The sequence below is a fragment of the Aspergillus chevalieri genome, chromosome 2 (assembly GCF_016861735.1).
Source record: "Aspergillus chevalieri M1 DNA, chromosome 2, nearly complete sequence".
Taxonomy (NCBI): Eukaryota; Fungi; Ascomycota; class Eurotiomycetes; order Eurotiales; family Aspergillaceae; genus Aspergillus; species Aspergillus chevalieri.
The window spans coordinates 536,853-554,480 of record NC_057363.1 but is presented as its reverse complement, the minus strand read 5'-3'; the positions used below and the strand labels follow the sequence as shown (position 1 = coordinate 554,480).

Sequence of the window (17,628 nt, the reverse complement as noted above, 5' to 3'; positions counted from 1 at the left end):
ACCGATGGGCGAAACGACGGGGAAGTGTTGGAGAGTGTCGTCTGCTGCTTTTTTTTACTGCTGGCGGGAATTTTTGCAGTAAAACTGAAAAAGTTGAAAAAAAGCGAGACTGTGGCTGGTGTTGTGGCTGGTGGATTATGTAAGACGGTCCCGACACATGGACAAGACGTATGCAGCGGACAGTGATCTGAGTATCGTGTATCTCAGGGCTGTCATTAGCAATCATGGAGGGCTTGTTCTTCAACGTTAACAGCGGGTATGTTCCTATCGTACTCCCTCATTGGGGGGCTTGCTTGAGCTCTGCTAACTAACCTACGCAGCTACATCGAGGGCATTGTTCGAGGGTATCGGAACAGCCTCCTCAGCAACCAACACTACAACAACCTGACCCAATGCGAGAGCATCGATGGTAAGCTTGCTTAATCCCCCTGGGATCTAACCTGTTTATGGAACTGGCTCTAACTCGCGCAGATGTCAAGCTCCAGCTGGCTCCCGCATACGGCGACTTCCTCGCCTCCCTCCCCCCAAACCCCTCGACCTCCGCGCTCGCTGGCAAAATGACCGACAAGCTTGTAGCTGAATTTCGGTACTTGCTCGCCCAAGCCACCGGCTCCACGGCTAGATTCCTTCAATTCCTCACATACGGCTACATGATCGATAACATCGCGCTGCTTATCACGGGGACCCTGCACGAGCGCGACACTAGAGAGCTCCTGGAGCGATGCCACCCGCTGGGCTGGTTCGAGACACTTCCGGTGCTCTGCGTCGCCACGAACATCGAGGAGCTGTATAATTCGGTTCTGGTTGAGACGCCGCTGGCGGGTTACTTCAAGGAGAGTCTGAGCCATCAGGATCTGGATGAGTTGAATATCGAGATTGTCCGGAACATGCTGTACAAAAACTATCTCGAGGACTTTCATGACTTTGTCAACACGCATCCGGATTTCCAGGGTACGCCTACGCAGGATGTCATGTCAGAGATTCTGCAGTTCGAGGCAGACCGTCGCGCGATCAATATTACCCTGAACTCCTTTGGAACCGAGCTGTCGAAGCAGGAGCGGAGAAAGCTGTACCCGGAGTTCGGAAAGTTGTACCCCGAGGGCTCGTTGATGCTCTCACGGGCTGATGATCTCGAGGGCGTGACACTTGCTGTGAGCGTGAACGCAGACTACAAGAACTTCTTCGACGCCGTGGGCATGACCGGCGGCGGCGGTGGATTCGCCGGCAGCGGCTCGGACGGAAAGAGTCTGGAGGATTTGTTCTATCAAAAGGAGATGGAACTGTCCAAGGTTGCTTTTACTCGCCAATTCACCCCGTCTATCGTCTACGCATGGATGAGATTAAAGGAGCAGGTGAGTGACTTCTTCAATTCGATTGGTTGACATGTGTAACTAACAGGGATACAGGAAATTCGAAATGTCACCTGGATCTCGGAGTGCATTGCTCAGAACCAGAAGGAGAGAATAGGAAACTTCATCTCCGTGTTCTAAGTAGCGTACTCTATTTCCCTTGTTTATATGTTCCGTCCTTTCATATCGAGTACCCAGTTTCTTGTAATGAGCGCATCGACTGCTTGTTTCGTGTGAGCTTTGTTTTATTTTTAGGCGTTCGGAGAAATGCTTTTTTATGCTGTTCTATAGGAAATAAGTTTATGAATGTGCAGCTTTCTTTCTTTCTTCTTTAAATGTTGTTCGATGGCTTAAGCTGAGATTTAGAGAATATTTTGCTAGATAGCAAATTGTGTTCATTCATAGCATTGATCAGATGAGAAAGCTATGCCAGAAATAGTGTGAACATGATCTTGATCTATGTCAAAAAAAATTTCCTGTTTCCTGTTGTCTTCATATATGACCTTTAAATCATTAAAAAAGGAAGTTACTTTGCTTTTTGTTTGCCGAGAAAAAATCGTTCCAAATCATTCATCGCAAAAGAACGGGTAAACCGGAACAAATAAAATCAAATCAATCGTACTGGAAGAGCACACTGATACTCTCTCCGTGGTGAACACGGCGAATAGCCTATAGATTACTCAATCAATAACCCGGCAATGTAACATGGGAAAGAAAATAACTCACCTCGGCAAAAACATGACCAACTTCCAGAACCTCCAGCTTGGGGCATCGGCGCAAGTGTTCTGATTGGTCGACGCTGTTGGTCACGACGACCTTATCGAGGGCGCTGGCGTTGATGCGGTCAATGGCGTCTCCGCTCAGGATTCCGTGCGTGATCAGGGCAATGACTTGAGCGGCACCTTCCTTCTTGACGAGCTTGGCGGCGCGGGTGATGGTGTTGGAGGTGTCTGCGAGGTCGTCGATGAGGATAGCTGTGCGATCCCGTACGTCGCCGACAAGCATCATGGTCGCGTTTTGGCGGTCTGTGATCTTTGTTGGGCGGCGTTCCTAGTAATGTTAGATAGTTTGACTGATATAGCGCGCGAAAAGACTCACCTTGTGAATCAAAGCGAAGTCAATGCCCATGGAGTCCGCGATCGCAGTAGCGCGCTTGGCGCCACCCGCATCAGGACTGACAATGACGGCTTGCTTGTAGTTGGGAATGTTTTGCGCAATGTAGCTCTTGAGAAGCGGTCTCCCATACAGGTTGTCAACGGGAATGTCAAAGAATCCCTGGTACTGGGGATCGTGCAGATCCATGGTGATGATGTGATCTGCTCCAGCGCAAGTAAGCAGGTCCGCGACCAAGGTACCTGCCTGCGCAACCCATTGTCTGTATCCGGGGCGCGGCTGGAAATCGTGGACCTTTGACGAAGAAGTGTTGCTGGCGTTGTCATCCATGACGACACCGTTCAAGGCAGCAGCCCGGCTGGACTCCGACTTCAGCGAATCCAGAGTGTCGCTGCGAGGCAGTCCGTTCGCGGGGCGCTTCTTCACGGGGCTACCGTTGTTAAGCTCATCTAATTGAGCTTTTGCAAGACCCTTCTGCAAGCTCTCAACGTTGTTCGTTCCATTGCCACCGGGGAGCGGGGTTGGTGGGGTACTCTCGAAGGTGAAGCCATTGCTGGAGCCTGGCTTGCCAGCAGACGGAGCTTTGGCGAGGGGAGCTCCGGATTTGTTGTAGGGGATATCGCTCTGGCGGGAGTAGGGAAACAATGGGAGAACCGCAGTCACACGGTTAGCCGATGCGGTCTTGCATGCGGAAATGGTAATAAGCAGTTCCAGCAACATGTCGTTGACCTTTCCACCACCGGATTGGATAATGTATACATCTTTCCCACGGACCGACTCCTTGACTTCAACTCTGGTCTCGCCCACAGCGAACTTGGAGAGCAGGACATCGGCAGGGGGTATCCCCAGAACGCTACAAATCTGCTGAGTCAAGTGCGGGTGGGAGGTACCCCCAATGACGCAGATATTTCGGACCATTGTCGACGAATGAGCGTTTCAATAAGGCTGCGAGATGACGGAGGGGGTAAGGAGGTTTATAGAGGGACGAGGAGGAGGAAATCTCAGAACCCGGAGACAAGGACGAGGTGTCGCTGAGGAAAAGTTCCGGGAGTAGTAGGCGATCAGAACCGGTGAAAGGTGGTAGCGGCGGTAGAAAGGAAATTCAAACAAGTTGGACAAAGACAATTGGATTGAAAGACCACTATCTCATGGCGGAAGACGCAAACTGAGCAAACGATGAGGATATGACCGAGGGCTGGTTAGAGATGGAGAAGTCGGCATTGAAATCCAGAAACCAACTGAAGTCAGCCCCCCGAAGGAAGAAAAAAAGAAAAAAAAAGCCTCGTTAGTGGAACCTCGGGGTAATGCGTGGTGGCCTCAGGCATAAACTGCCGTTTTAGGCTAGCGGGTGTCCGAAACAGGAAAAAGACAAGGCAGTAATGGACGCACTCGATAATATCCAGGGAATTGTATAGGCTGCCAGTGTGCTTGACGGTAATAGAAGTGTCATACCTGATCTGCGTCTGCCTTCTCCCCGGTTACGTCGAAGCTAAGCACATGCTCTGGATTGGCCTAGATACAGGACCAGCTTCAAGTTGCACAGCCGAAAGCTCAAAAGAAACAGAGAAGAAAAAAGGACCCAGAAGATGATTTCCTATTACTCCATACCCGGCCGTCGTTATGATACAAAACAACTTTTTTGTGGTAAAAATGCAGACATGCGTATGCGCCTCGTGTAGAAGTGTATGATTCAACAGGGACAATGCTTTTAGTCGCCCGTTCCAACCTCCCTGTGGCAATACGTTAGCACTCGTCCACATAAAACTCCCGAGATATGAATGTGGGGGAAGGGAGCATTGCTCACAGATCCAGTTGGACGCCATTACTGATCCCATAGTCCTCTAGTGTAAGATGGTCCTTGAACGGTCGTTCTCCCTGGCGCTTCAATAGGATCTCATGCGGTTCACGTCCAATGCGTGCAGCCACCTGCGCTTTGAACAGTTCTGTGGAACAGTTAGAGATGTCGGTCAACGCAAAGGATAGGGAGGGGCGTACTAATCGGGTCAGACGCAAGACACGGGATCGCAGCCTTCGTTCCCAGACGGTCATTGACATTGACAACAATCATAGGCTCCGCAGACTGTGCAGCAGCAGCAGCCTTCTTCTCCCTCTTCTCCCTCTTTCTCTCCCGCTTCTCCTCCTTCTCATCACGCTCTGTCCGTTCCCGACCCCGATCCTCTCTGCGATCACCATCCCTGTACCGGTCTCCATATCGATCTGAATCGCGATCTCGATCCCTCCGCGGCGAACGTGGCCGGTCCCCTCCTCTGTATCCTCGCTCTAATCTGCGGTCGTCGCCTGCACCTCTGGAATCACCGTCGTCGCGTCGTTTTTCCTTCCATCGGAACCCGCCCGTGGATTTTCTAGGTCTTTCGCGATCGGGGGATCTGCTTCGTCTGCGGTCGTCCATCGTGTAAATGCGAAAAATAAAATTCGTAGCCAAGAAACCTTGAAGTTGGGTTAGAATCGGTCAGACAGCGCGGATGCAGCAACGCCATGCAATCAACCGCACGTGATGATGTATTGCGGGTAGCTCCCCGATAAGCGCCTTTCCATAAGGAGTTTAGACCCGCTGGCCGCCATTTAGGAACGAACGACCCCGTCAACTTCGAAGCTCTTTCTTGTACCTTTCAAAAGTTCCAACCCACTTGCAATTTAACTCTTCAGGGTCGCAGGTGGCCCAATCGAGTGCTGCCTCACCATGCCCGGCTACCTCAAAGTCCGCCGTCCATCCCCGACGACCGCCTCCTTCACCGTTTCTAACGCTTCCCAATGTACGAGCACCCCCGCCAAAGCTCTCTCCCACCTCCAGTTCCTGCTGCGCGCGTTTATATTCGTCACTGTCCTTGCTGTCTGCGCGGCGCGATTGCGATCCTCGTTTTTCGCGGAAGATGGGTCTTGGGTGCGGTGGACGGCCGTATGGACGAGTCCGTTTGGCGAACTTGCTTGTCGCATTGCGGATTCGTATAGTCCTCTGGTAGTGACAGTTGTCAGTGTGGTGGCTATGTATGGGGTTTTTAGGAAGGGGTATACAGGTGCGTTTTACTTGGGTGGGACGGTTGAAATATGGATACAAAGGCTAACCATGATTGCTGGTTACAGAAGAGTCGCTTCTTGTCATACGGGGTCTGGGGATTCAGACGTCTACTTCTTCGAATACGTATCTGTCCAAGGCCACGACGCGGTTTATTCCTACCGCCGAGATTCAGGATATTGTGATTCATGAGGCGTTTAAGGGGTTTGAGGTTCGGTTTTATCTTGCTGTTATTGTGGAGGGGGAGCGGAATGTTGTGGTTGTCTTTCCGGTAAGTATACCTGCACATGTATGCCGTGCCATATTAACGACATATAGAATCTACTACCGAGGCGAGCAATTCTGGAGGAAGTTTGGAGAGGCTCTCGGCATTGTCTGTACGATGCGAAATGAACTGTTAATCCAACAGCAAGGGTATATAAATCTAATTGCAGCTTCTAGACGGTATGTACAGATTGTTTATATCATTCTTGAGATGTTGCTTGATTCTTTCTCTGCTTCGCCGCAAGCCATCTGGCGTTCTGGTCCTCCACAGTATCCATCTTCCTCTTCTGCAAAACCGGCACATATTTGCCCCCTAACCTAGGCTCTTCAGACCCAACAAACACCTTTTGTCCCCGGTGTTTCTTCTCCCAACCCGCGTCTCCAAGTCCCCACCGACTCACGGAGCTCTGGTCACCCTGGCTCACAGCCAACTCTAGCAAAGAGCCCGCCAGGATCTCGTCGATCTTGCGCCGCCTCCAAACGGACCACAAGCTGTCGACAACCCCTCCCATTCCATATTTACCATCACCCTTGATGCTGTGGGATCTACCCTGTTTGGAATCACCAGCATAGATCCACTCCAGCGCATCCTCCCGGTTATCGCTATTCTGATCGGGGAAAATACAGTCCCAGAGAACAAGCGGGGCATCCGAGGCCATCTCGTATTGCGGCTTGCGGGGGTTCTTGGTTGTGTCTAGCAAATCACGGACAACAGTCGGTGGCTCGAATCCTTGAGCCACAAGGAAGAGGATAGCAACCATGTGTCGGACCTGGTGCCACAAAAACGCGGAACCGTCAAGTTTGAATACATATACCTTGGCTGCTTCAGATACTTGGGTGTCCGGCGCGTCAGTGTCCATTTGCGTATCGGAGTCAGCGAGAGGCTGGAATCCTGGTCTGTTCACGAAACCAAGCGGAACATTCTTGGGATCGACAAGTTCAATTTCTGAGCGGTAAATGATGCGTTGGAAATTCTCAATCTGCTTGGTTGTATCCAACTTGCAGAAATTCCGGAAATCGCGCACGCCCTCAAAGTACTTGGCGGCTTCACGCATGGCTTCGATATCCAACCATCCCTCTCTGTGCTTCGACCCTGACGCATTTGGCGCGCGAGGCGCAAGTCCAAGAGGACCTGGGGTAGGACTGAAAGCCGGCTGGGTGAAGAAGTATCTATACTGGCGTTCGCGACAAGAGAAACGGGCATCAAAATCCTCAGGCGGATGCGGACACCAAGCCAATACCCGAATGTCTTCAGGAAGCACACGGTTCAACATGTTAATATAAGGCAATTCATCCGCAACATCATCCCAGTTATCCTCCGGCGCATCTTGGATATCAGTCGTGCTAGCCTCCTCACCCTCCTTGGGCCCTGGCACATCACGTTTCGGCCGTGCACTGCGCACCCTAATCCCAACAACCTGTCCAAAAGCACTAACCCCACGATCCGTCCGCCCCGCCTTCGAATATTGACACCCCTCCCAATCAAGCAAAGCCACCCTATTCCCCTTCATTACGTTCTCCTGTTCCGCCGGCGACGGATTCGCCGGGAAAATCAACTTCGTCATGCGCAGCGCCTTCCACAACTCCTCCTCGATCGTCGGCAACGGCGTCATATTCTTATTCGCATGCTCGTAGCCGTTATACCGCTGTCCGAGGTACGCGAATTTCAGCGCAATGAAGCGCGTGTGGTACTTAGAGGGATCCATTTCCCTATGCGCTTTTGCGGGACGGGTAGGTGCGGGGGTTTGTGTGATGTCGTCTTCGAGGCATCTTTTCTTGAGTTTTTTATTCGGGGGGAGTGTGGCTTCGGAGTCCGTCACTTTTGTATCCGAGGGTAGTGTCGTAGCGGCCGGTCTCGTGGTAGTCGTGGTAGTTGTGTTGGTAGCATGCTGACTCGTCCGAGAATGTAATTCACGCTCGAGACTCGTGATCCTTGAAATCAGCGTATCCTTGTCCCAGGCCCAGTAATTTGGTCTCCCTTCCTCCTCTGCGTCGCAGGATGGCGGGGCTCTTCTCGACATAGCTGTAGGATCTTGCTTGGTGGATAAGGAACGGTAGGTATGCGGATTTTGCTTGTTTGCTGTGGCGATGAATTCGTTTAGAAGGACTGGAGAGAGACAGAGTCGTCTTTGCAATCTCCACATTCCCTTCTGTGAAGCATTGGTTGTGTTTGCGAGGTTGGAGTAGAAGACTTGGTGGGAAAAAATCGGGGTCGGTAATCTTATTGTGATAATACGTGTATTGTAAGGTCATTTACGACGTTATCAGCAGATATCTTATCAGCTTGACTTTACTTCATCTTCAACCACCTGAATCGCAACCCATCATCATCCTACCAATTGACTTATCCAATGGCAATTTCAGAACAGCTCCAAGACAACACAGCAATCACAATCCTCCTCCTCGGAGACCCAGGATGCGGCAAATCGACATTCCTTTCGTGAGTCCCGTCCCCCAAGCCCTCCCAAAATATTAGATGAGAACAACAAGCTAACAAAAACCCCAATCAGCTCCCTAAAAACCCCCCTCGCCAGACCCTCAAACACAAATACTCCGTTCCCAGTGTCAACCACAAAACCAGAAATCCTCCGCGACACAGACCAACCCTTCCTCTACGACATCCGGTTCTCGCGCAAGTCATTCACACTTGAGTTCTTCGACACCGCGAGCCCGAATCAGCACTGGACGATGGTACGGCCGGATGTTGTGGTTCTTGCGTTTGATATTTCGGATCGTCGGAGTTTGGAGGGGTTACGGGAAGTTAGTGTACCCTATTCCCTATCGAAGGTTCAATGATGTGATGATATAGTGATGTGTGGATAAGTGCTAACCGGGGCGAGGCAGTGGCGCAACGAAATAACACTACACTTCCAACACGGTTACGGCGAGAAAATCCCCGTTATGATGCTAGGTCTCAAGCGGGATTTGCGAGTTGAGGGTGAGGGTGTTATTTATCCGCAGGAGGTAACCCTTCCCTCCCCCCTTTTATTCTTATTCTTATCGGTTGTGAAGGCGGCGCTGACGTAGGCAGACATATCGCATTGCGCAAGAACTGCGCTGTGATCGGTATGCGGAGTGTTCGGCTGTTACGGGGGAGTTGCTTGCGGAGACCTTTGAGGATATTTCGAGGATGGGGGCTATGGCAAAGGCGGGGAAGAGCGGGGAGGGTGTTGGGGGGTGTACTATCTTGTAAGGTTGGTCTTTTTGTTGGTTACAGTTGTTTGGTTAGGGCTGGAGTTGGTGGTATGATACCCGTTTCTGTTATCGTCTTTGAACATGAACACAGACATAGTTGTATGGACGCAGCTTCGTGTGGACAATGGGTATAGTAAACTACTCCAGGTATATCTCCTCCCGTAGCCGCTGCAGATTCCGAAATATCCCACCCCCAGGCCCCTCACTCTCCTGCCGCCGATGCCCCGTCCTCCCATCACTCCTCTTCTCCGGTTGACCCTGCTGTCCCGGCACCGCCTGTCCCGGCACCGCCTCCAAGGCTCTGCGCCTATCCTCCACAATCTTCAACAAACCCTCCACAAACCTGCCCCTCGCCTTCTCCTCCGCCGTCCCCCTCCACACCCCCGCCAACCTCCCAATCTCCTCCACCCGCCTCTCCGCAGCCTCAACCCCCTCATTATCCAGCAACTCATTAACCTCCGTGCGGAATTTCTTCATCATCTCCTGTCCCTTTGCTTCGAGGGATTGACTCTCGGGGCCGAGGTCCGGCGCGGAGACCGAAATAAACGAGGATGTAAGGGAGAGTTCCGAGGGCGGGAGAGGCCATTCCATAGCGGAGCCAAAGGTGTGGACGACTTCGTCGAGGCGGGAGCGGACGGCGTTGAGGGTCCGTAGCTTGTTTATAAAATCGGGATCTTGTTTTTCTTCCTTTTTGTCTTGTTTTTCTAGGTCGTGTTCGGTTTGGTTGTCCGCCCGCTCTCCCTCTTCTTTCTCTTTCTCTTTCTCTTGTCGTTCACGATCCGGTACAAAACGCACAACATCTCCTTCCCCAACCAACCCATCCACCAACCCCAACACCTCCCCCCTAAGCACCTCAACCTCATATGCCAGTCGCCCCCCACCCCTCAAAATCTCATCCACCAACGTAGTCAACTGTCCCGAGTATTTCACATTCTGCGCATTCACACTCGACACTACGCCCTGTACCTGCGTCGATAACTCGGTGAGCGGGACGGAGCCTGGCGCGCGGGAGGCGTTGGGTTGTGTGGAGGCGAGAGTTAAGGGTGGGAGGGCTTCGTTGAGGTATTCGGCGGGGTCGAAGGTTGGGGATGTGAAGTTTGGTAAGGTTGTTGTGGTGGTGAATTTTTCGGGGGACGGAGAGGAATGTGTGCGGATTGGGGGTGTCGAGATGCGGGAGGACATTGTGTTGGTATGGATATGGATTCGATTGAGATGTGTCGTATATTGGTCGTAGAATGGATGTGTATAGATTCCGCAGTTGTTTTGTTGTGTTGAGCTCCGGGGCAGAGTGACCTGTAATTCGAATGGCTATACCATAAACGAGGAAACCCAACAGTTCAATTTCGTATTCCGTGAAGCTGTATGATTTTGTACAAGGAGGCAGTAGTTAATGAATGTTGGATCGCGGACTTGGACTCCGTGGCTGATAACTGATAATCTGGTTCACCGCCTTTGGCAGTATTCCTAGGTCTCCACTTGCATCTATCTACGTTACGGAGTACTGTACTACTTCATACAATTATCGCTAATGACCTTGTAATGCATCATATCATATTAAGAGCTAGCTAGCAATGGTCGTGTAGCAACAACAACCTGAAGAAAATGGGTATCATCCAGATTGACAAGCAAAACAAACAATAAGCACAGAACCTGCACCTGATAGAAGAGAGCAACACCTGGCAGGGTATAAGACAGATAAGACAAATATTAAGTTAGAGTTAGGGTAATATTATCGTATCCTCATTGACAGAAGACTTCAAGCGATTGGCTTAGATGTCCTCAACAACACGGGCGTTCATGGCACGCTGGAACCCGTCGTCTTGGTATTTGCTGGGTCCTTCGCCCACGCTGTCAGCGGTGCTGAGTTGTTGTTGCACGGTCTGGTTGATCGCAGGCAGGAAGATAACCTTGCTGTTGGCGGTCTTGGCCATGGATTGCATTGCCTCGAGGTAGCGGATTTGCATGGCAGGGGCTGACGAGAGGATGTCGGCGGCCTGGATGAGTTATTAGCATATAGTTCATGACACATGAAAAGAGACGAATGTTTGGGGGGGGGCATACCTGACGCATCAACTTGGCCGACTCGACTTCAGCCCGAGCAGCAATAACCTTACTCTCACCAATCCGCTTAGACTGAGCAGCCATGGAGAGCGAGTCCTGCAACTCATCGCTAAAAATGATGTCCTTGACCAGCATAGACTCAACCAAGACACCCCAGGTAGCAGCAACATCTTCGATAATCTCCGAAGTCGACTGGGCGATCTCCTCGCGACGCTCGATGACATCCTGCAACACGCGTGCACCAATCACATGGCGCAGGGTTGTCTGGGTGCGCTCGATGAGGGCCTGTTTGATGTTGGTGATGCCAAAGGCGGCCTTGTGGGGCGAGGTGACTTGGTAGTAGATGACGGAGGTCAGAGTGAGCGAAACGTTGTCCTTGGTCATGCAGATCTGGCGCGGAACTTCGACGATCTGAACCTTGACGTCGACGGTCTTGAGGTCCTCACTGAGAGGGTTGACCTTGACGAGACCGGGGTCCACGGCGCGTTCGAATCTATCATCATCGATTAGTATCGCGTAGATTCGTCAGAATGTGGGGGCAGGGGACTTACCGTCCAAACTTGGAAACCAGACCAACTTCACCCTGTTCGATCGGCTTGAAAGGGTTGGGGCAGCAGAAGCAGCAAGGAACCGCACCCATACAACCGATAAGCGAGCCCAAACCGTGGATCATACTCGCATACCAGCCATGGGCAGCGGGATTCTGAGCATCCTCTTCGATCTGATGGGCGTATCTGGGCTGCAAGTCATCGGGACGCGGAGGCTGCACGTTGACCAGACCACCGGTCCGTCGATCGCCCTCGTTCTGCGCGACATGCTTGCCGGTATCGGTAGAAGCAGACATTTTGAGAGATATGTTTGTAGTATGAAAAGTAAAAGGTATTTTTTTATGGAACAGTTGTGGAATATAAAAGCAGAGGATAGTGGGAGTTTAAGTAGGGGTTCTTAGTGTAGCTCCGCGGTGACAGATTGGGATCGACCGTGGTTAGTTTCTTGTCCACAAGGCTGAGTTGCTGTTTCCCCCTCTTCCACCACCAATCACAGCCACGTCGGACACTGCCTTCCGGTTTCGATACGAGCCAAGAGCTTTGAAGAAGGATTCATCGTGGGTAGTAAGTGACGTTGGGCGTTTTCCATGGGGCCATGTGCCGATTTCCAGATGTTTTCTATTGTTCTAGTGTGGGGTGCATTTCCTATGCAGACCCTGGATGAGCACGGATACTACTCTCTGTACTTGCCCCATAGCATCTACTGCAAATCTCCGAAGCAGCATTATGGAGTACCTAAGCAGTACCATCGACATACTACCTCCCCCCAGCATAAGCTCCCAAGGCACACTCAACGGTCACTCCGAGCATCTCGTATGACCAACAAAGGATTCAATAGTGTTCCATATTCCGTATATGAGGTTGACCGCATTGCCGGGCGCAACGGGGCAGTGTTCTTGCAACTTTGTTGTCCAGTTCAGAAGAGCTAGTTCCAAGACCAGCAAAGTGTCCTGGGATGTGTTGCTTCAGTCGCTGCTGTCATTCGTTGCTCAAAAACACTGCCCCGGAATGGTCCGCCCAATTAGTGAATGCCGGGATATCCCGACATCAATGCTTGACATGGCATTTTCACACAATTGAGCTGATAAATGCTGATAAATTTATTTAAGTTGAGGGTGTTCAAGTTACTAGCATCGTTGGTCTAGTGGTAGAATTCGTCGTTGCCATCGACGAGGCCCGTGTTCGATTCACGGACGATGCATTTCTTTTTGCTTTTGTTTTTGCTCTTGCTTTTGCAATCTGCTTCCGATTTTCCTTTTCTGGTGTTTCTTTTTGTTTTATATCCTACTCTGCAAAGTACTTATCAGGTTCAGTACATCTAAGATATGGTCAACCTCTACTCATACTCGTCTGTGCCCTACACCGGCAACCCGGAACTGCCAAAGCAAGGGCGGCGATCTATAAAGTCACTGACGAACTACGAAGGAAGGGCCAGAGGGGTACAATGAGGCTCTAACGTTGGCCCAAAACTATCAACGAATTAGATCTCCGTCTATAGTGCTGCTCAATTCGATTGTTTGTTCAACAGCAATACTATCAACCTGCGTTCGAAATATATAATGCAGACAAGCTTGTAAATGACTTGAACGACATCCAAAAAAGTTCAATTATTCATAGCTCATTTCATTTATACGAACTTTATGTCATGTGCAGTCAGTCTATATACTACACCACGCACCATTACCAAGGCAATTGCAACGGCGTGGGCAAGTCGCTTCCAAGTACAGCGTCCGCGGTGCCAATGTCACTGTCAGAATCAAGCATTAGCCCTGTCCTCATACACAGAAGTTGGAAATACTCACCCTGGACCCCGTGGTGCCCAATATTGTCCGGTCTTGCTGATATCGAAATCCTCAATGAACGATGCGAGTGACTCGGCTGATTGATCCGGAGTCACAGCTACACTCATCGTAAGCATCATCCCAGTCCAGATCTGAAAGCAAAGATGGACTTACCACCCCCAGCATCCCAGAATTTATCAAACCCAACACTCTTGGTCATCTCCGTCCTCATAAACCCAGGATGCACCAAACCCACCGCAATGCCCTTATCCTTCAAATCCAAACTAAGGAGCTTCCCCACCATGTTCAGCGCACTCTTACTAGCATGATGCCCATAATTACCTCCACCTTCTTTCTCATGCCGCAGCTTAATACTCCCACTCTCACTGCTCACAAGAATCACCTTACTCCCTTCACTCAAAAAGCCAGCTTTCACGAGGTTCTGCACCACGAATACCGGACCGATCGCGGACGTGGTGTACATTTTCACTTGCTTCTCCCAATCGGGGTTATCGAACGATTCGAAGCCAAAGTAGCCTGCTGAGATAATGGCTGTCGAGATCTCGGTGGAAGATGGGAGTTGCGAGGTGAGTTTCTGGCCGACGTCAGGTTGGGAAACGTCGATGTTTGTGAGCCATGTGGTGTGGGATTCGTTGCTTTCTGGAGGAGAGTTTCCGCGTGCGGTTGCGAAGACGGTTTTGGTGGATGGGTTGGTAGCGTAGAGCTTTCGTAGAGAAGCGCCCAGGCCTCTGGTAGCGCCGAGGATGAGGATATTGTTGCTCATTTTTTTTGCGAGGTATGGCATAGGTCATTCAATTGCTTCAGATGATCAATCGATCAATCGATCAATCTGGAGAAGAGAGATGCTTATATCTCAAACTTGATGCAACACCGTAGACTAATGACGTCAGAGTCGATGTACAGAGTGCATGATTGATTTCCATTTGTATTGGACAGTCGCCAGCATGGCTTTACTACCATTTATATGTCCCTCATCCCCGGCCATATTCATGAGCCTTCTCATCCACTTGTCTGGCGCGTATCTGGCCCAGGTAAAGATCTAGAATCGTTATCGGTGTTCTATTTTCGTTATCAATCAGGTGATATCACATGATCCTTGCAGTTCTGGCTTAGTCATATCCCCTCTCTGAAGCGCCGGCGAGGACAGCCATCGAGTCGTCTGAATCCACGACTATTAGATACCTTCGAAGTGAAAGATTGCATTGTGACGAGCTCTTCGAAGGTGGAATTGACATTGGAGCTGGTCTCCTCGTTTTGTTTTCTCGCGGAGCTCGACGATGAAGCCCATCGTCCACTTGTTGCTTCATGTGAAAAAGGCCCGGTCTGCGCTTGACAGGGGCAGGAAAGCGGATACGAAGCAGAACAATTCGTCTAGACACACAGTTATTGGGGAGTCGAAATCGTCAACATCAGTGTGAGTTTCTATCTGTCAATTGGTCTCTAGCTCTGGCGGTTGATTGTCTGCAACTTGTCGCTGATCAGATCACTCGCATATCACCAGAGTCGGTAAAGTGAATACGCTCACGTCCTCTCCTTGGGATTTCCTTCCCGCCGAGCTCCAAATAAAGATATTCGCGTATTGCGGCGTCGGAGACCTCCTTCCCTTGCGACTCGTTTGCCGCGGATTCTACCAAGTCCTCACCTCTCACGAACAACTGATAAGTCGGCAATATCTCCGCCAGCGCCGACACGGAACCCTCCCTTCTCCCATCGAGAGTGAACGAACGTATACTCGGAATCCGGAAGACGATGTAGTGCTTTTATCGGATCTGTTTCCGCCAGCGAAGAGTGCCAAGGGTGGGCATCTATATACGTTTAGATATGTGCATAGCCTCCGGCGGCGGCAGAAGCTTTGTTCGAGGCTATGCTATTATCTGGCAGATCGAGTTATGGATCGGTTTGTGCAATGTGAAAATGCGTTTATGAAGTCGATGTTTCCTACAAGGAAAGAGAAGAATGCGCTGGTTCAGCGCGGTATAGCAAGTTTGTGGTTTAATCTTACTCCGCTCATGTAAGTGTTTCACTAAGCGTTGATTGGCATATTCTGACATACTATTCTCTCAGGTATTACACGTTATATTTCCTCGAATCATATTCCCTCGCTAGAAGAGAACATACGAATACCCTTCTACGCGAATTCGAAGCCGGAAGGCTCCCTGTCCCTATTCCGCCGCACCTCCGCAGATCCATGTACCGAGAACTGCAGGTCAAAATCCTTCGATCACCTCCATTCACCGATAGTTCCACCCTTATAGCTACACATCATTGCATGCAGCTCCTTCTTTCCTACCTACGATATACCGTCCCACCCGAGCAGGGTCTCCAAGACGATGGCTGGATCGGCTCACTGCTCACCGTGTCACCATTCCTACGCCTTGTCGAGTACTTCTCCGCAGAAATAGGCGACGGCGGCAATCAACGCATGCAACGGAAAGATTTCATGTATAACTTCGATAATGATATAAAGATGCATGAGAAAGATGATAAGAAGTCATTAGTCTTTGAGCGGGCGCCTAACTGGCATGCTCACCACTCAGCGGCTGACATATGGTTTGATGCTGCTACAGAGGAATTGGCTCTGAGAAACGCTGTTCCGCATGATACAGAGAAGATTTGGATTTGGGATCAAATTCCGCTGCTTTTGGGGTGTCCGCATTGTCGGGATGAGTCTGATGGTTGGTATGCATGACATTGTCTTCTTTCTCTTTTATTACTATTCATCTGTTGGGTAGCGTATATATTGCATTGACTCTTGATTGGAGTTAGTAACGGGATGGAACTAGCATGTTGGTTGTTTGGCGTTTACGCGATTGGTGCTGCTTTGGCGATGGTATATACACTTGGACAGTCTATAGATTGGCAGTATATGTGAACAATCTGAACATATCGTACGACGCTTCATACTCTTATTAGTGTAGCAGCCCTAAACCCTATCCGGAAATCTTGGCATTTGTTTGCCATGTTTGCCCCGTCGCGTCTCGACCATCGCCAATGTACATCTTCCCTTGACATGTAAAATAACTAAACAGAATATAGCAATATCAATATTCTATAAGCCCCAATCGATCACAAACAATGTCACAAATTCCCCACCACATCCTAAACACATCCTGGACCCTCCACCGCCTCTCCCCCCTGCACCACAACGAGGAATTCCAAACCCTCCTTGACAACCCTACAGCCTTCAATACATATGCAGCACGCCTACGAGACCAATTAACAGGGGACGTTCTCTCTGGTCTGCAAACCAGTCTTGGTGCTAGCGGCGTCGCAGAAGACGACACGCTATCTAAAACGGGTGCGCTGAGATCATGTACCTGGGAAGGCATACCGCGGTTTGACGATACCTTTACTTCCGAAAACGAAGGACAAGGACAGACAGGGATATTAATCATCCTATCCTACGAGAACACGACATACAAAGCCGCCCTCCTCGCCTCCCCAAACAATCAACAAAACCAGATCAAGACCCAAAACACCCGCAAAGGAGTAACCTCCCTCCCCCTCCTCTTAACCCGCACCCCCACCCCCCTCCGCCAAACACTCCTCTCCTTCCTCTCTGCAACCTTCGACACGTACCCCTCCCCCCTGCGCCTGCCCGCATCCTTTATGTGCGCGGGCCTAGACACCTACGTGAACACATTCCTGTCCAGCGGCGTGCGAGACGCGGCGGGTATCCTGCAGGATGCTATGCGGGATGTACAGCTTACGTTGGCGTTTTCGGGGGCCGTGGCGCCTAGTTTGAGGAGTTTGGGTGTTGCTGTGCCGAAGGGGTCTGTTGGGGGTTTTCTTCGTGGAAATGGTGCGGGTGGTGATGATGGGGGCTCGTTCCTGGGGAGGCTTGAGGGGTATCTTGAGAGGCATTTGGCGATGAATTTGGATTTTGGTAATGGGGGTATGAGTGGTAATGGGGGTGATCTGGCGAAGCAGCACGTGCGGGTGTCGAAGATTGCGTGTGGGGGGTTTGTTATCGGGAGTGAGGGGCGGATGAAGTTGAGTGCTGATTTGAGATGGCAAGGTGACGACATTAAGGATGGGGACGATGGTCAGAGTTCGCAGGTGTTGAGTGAGAAGGAGAGGCTTGAGTTGAGGGCGAGTTATGCGTTTCTCTTGGGGGTTTTGCGCAGGGCTGTTGCTGGGGAGGGGCAGATGAAATGAAATGAGATTATGTTTCCTGCCAAATGGAGATCTACGCTACTGCTGGGACAAGCTACGGTGCTATGAATTGGTATGTGAAAGGAGGACCGGCTCACATTGCAAAG

At 50.7% G+C, this 17,628-nt stretch overlaps 11 protein-coding genes and 1 non-coding gene across 12 annotated transcripts; 6 read left to right on the top strand and 6 right to left on the bottom strand.

Moving 5' to 3' along the window:
• Positions 1-224: 224 nt before the first annotated feature.
• On the top strand, positions 225-1,490 carry VMA6 (H(+)-transporting V0 sector ATPase subunit d; the record flags this gene model as incomplete). Its single annotated transcript, XM_043284457.1, has 4 exons — positions 225-256; positions 321-409; positions 472-1,352; positions 1,407-1,490. The coding sequence occupies 4 exons, from the start codon at positions 225-227 to the stop codon at positions 1,488-1,490; spliced, it is 1,086 nt and encodes a 361-aa protein (XP_043133246.1).
• Positions 1,491-1,961: 471 nt separating this feature from the next.
• Positions 1,962-3,380, bottom strand: PRS5 (ribose phosphate diphosphokinase subunit PRS5; the record flags this gene model as incomplete). The annotated part of the gene is made up of 3 exons (XM_043284456.1): positions 1,962-2,018; positions 2,076-2,399; positions 2,448-3,380. 3 exons carry the CDS (start codon positions 3,378-3,380, stop codon positions 1,962-1,964), a joined length of 1,314 nt encoding a protein of 437 aa, XP_043133245.1.
• Positions 3,381-4,170: 790 nt separating this feature from the next.
• Positions 4,171-4,872, bottom strand: ACHE_20180S (ubiquitin-like protein HUB1; the record flags this gene model as incomplete). The annotated part of the gene is made up of 3 exons (XM_043284455.1): positions 4,171-4,192; positions 4,267-4,405; positions 4,458-4,872. 3 exons carry the CDS (start codon positions 4,870-4,872, stop codon positions 4,171-4,173), a joined length of 576 nt encoding a protein of 191 aa, XP_043133244.1.
• Positions 4,873-5,163: 291 nt separating this feature from the next.
• Positions 5,164-5,889, top strand: ACHE_20179A (PIG-H family GPI synthesis protein; the record flags this gene model as incomplete). Its single annotated transcript, XM_043284454.1, has 3 exons — positions 5,164-5,497; positions 5,565-5,767; positions 5,815-5,889. 3 exons carry the CDS (start codon positions 5,164-5,166, stop codon positions 5,887-5,889), a joined length of 612 nt encoding a protein of 203 aa, XP_043133243.1.
• Positions 5,890-5,960: 71 nt separating this feature from the next.
• Positions 5,961-7,904, bottom strand: ACHE_20178S (pseudouridine synthase DEG1; the record flags this gene model as incomplete). The annotated part of the gene is made up of 1 exon (XM_043284452.1): positions 5,961-7,904. The coding sequence occupies one exon, from the start codon at positions 7,902-7,904 to the stop codon at positions 5,961-5,963; it is 1,944 nt and encodes a 647-aa protein (XP_043133242.1).
• A 207-nt stretch (positions 7,905-8,111) lies between these two features.
• ACHE_20177A (putative Rho-like small GTPase) lies at positions 8,112-8,953 on the top strand (the record flags this gene model as incomplete). The annotated part of the gene is made up of 4 exons (XM_043284451.1): positions 8,112-8,200; positions 8,271-8,520; positions 8,605-8,724; positions 8,792-8,953. 4 exons carry the CDS (start codon positions 8,112-8,114, stop codon positions 8,951-8,953), a joined length of 621 nt encoding a protein of 206 aa, XP_043133241.1.
• A 140-nt stretch (positions 8,954-9,093) lies between these two features.
• ACHE_20176S (uncharacterized protein) lies at positions 9,094-10,137 on the bottom strand (the record flags this gene model as incomplete). Its single annotated transcript, XM_043284450.1, has 1 exon — positions 9,094-10,137. The coding sequence occupies one exon, from the start codon at positions 10,135-10,137 to the stop codon at positions 9,094-9,096; it is 1,044 nt and encodes a 347-aa protein (XP_043133240.1).
• A 587-nt stretch (positions 10,138-10,724) lies between these two features.
• ACHE_20175S (slipin family protein) lies at positions 10,725-11,860 on the bottom strand (the record flags this gene model as incomplete). Its single annotated transcript, XM_043284449.1, has 3 exons — positions 10,725-10,949; positions 11,017-11,509; positions 11,568-11,860. 3 exons carry the CDS (start codon positions 11,858-11,860, stop codon positions 10,725-10,727), a joined length of 1,011 nt encoding a protein of 336 aa, XP_043133239.1.
• Positions 11,861-12,694: 834 nt separating this feature from the next.
• Positions 12,695-12,765, top strand: ACHE_t20006A. The gene has a single exon. It is a non-coding gene; the product is annotated as a tRNA-Gly (tRNA).
• A 479-nt stretch (positions 12,766-13,244) lies between these two features.
• ACHE_20174S (oxidoreductase, short chain dehydrogenase/reductase family superfamily) lies at positions 13,245-14,150 on the bottom strand (the record flags this gene model as incomplete). Its single annotated transcript, XM_043284448.1, has 3 exons — positions 13,245-13,311; positions 13,367-13,463; positions 13,520-14,150. The coding sequence occupies 3 exons, from the start codon at positions 14,148-14,150 to the stop codon at positions 13,245-13,247; spliced, it is 795 nt and encodes a 264-aa protein (XP_043133238.1).
• Positions 14,151-14,643: 493 nt separating this feature from the next.
• ACHE_20173A (F-box protein) lies at positions 14,644-16,055 on the top strand (the record flags this gene model as incomplete). The annotated part of the gene is made up of 3 exons (XM_043284447.1): positions 14,644-14,780; positions 14,868-15,377; positions 15,431-16,055. The coding sequence occupies 3 exons, from the start codon at positions 14,644-14,646 to the stop codon at positions 16,053-16,055; spliced, it is 1,272 nt and encodes a 423-aa protein (XP_043133237.1).
• Positions 16,056-16,441: 386 nt separating this feature from the next.
• ACHE_20172A (uncharacterized protein) lies at positions 16,442-17,524 on the top strand (the record flags this gene model as incomplete). The annotated part of the gene is made up of 1 exon (XM_043284446.1): positions 16,442-17,524. The coding sequence occupies one exon, from the start codon at positions 16,442-16,444 to the stop codon at positions 17,522-17,524; it is 1,083 nt and encodes a 360-aa protein (XP_043133236.1).
• Between the last annotated feature and the right edge of the window lie 104 nt (positions 17,525-17,628).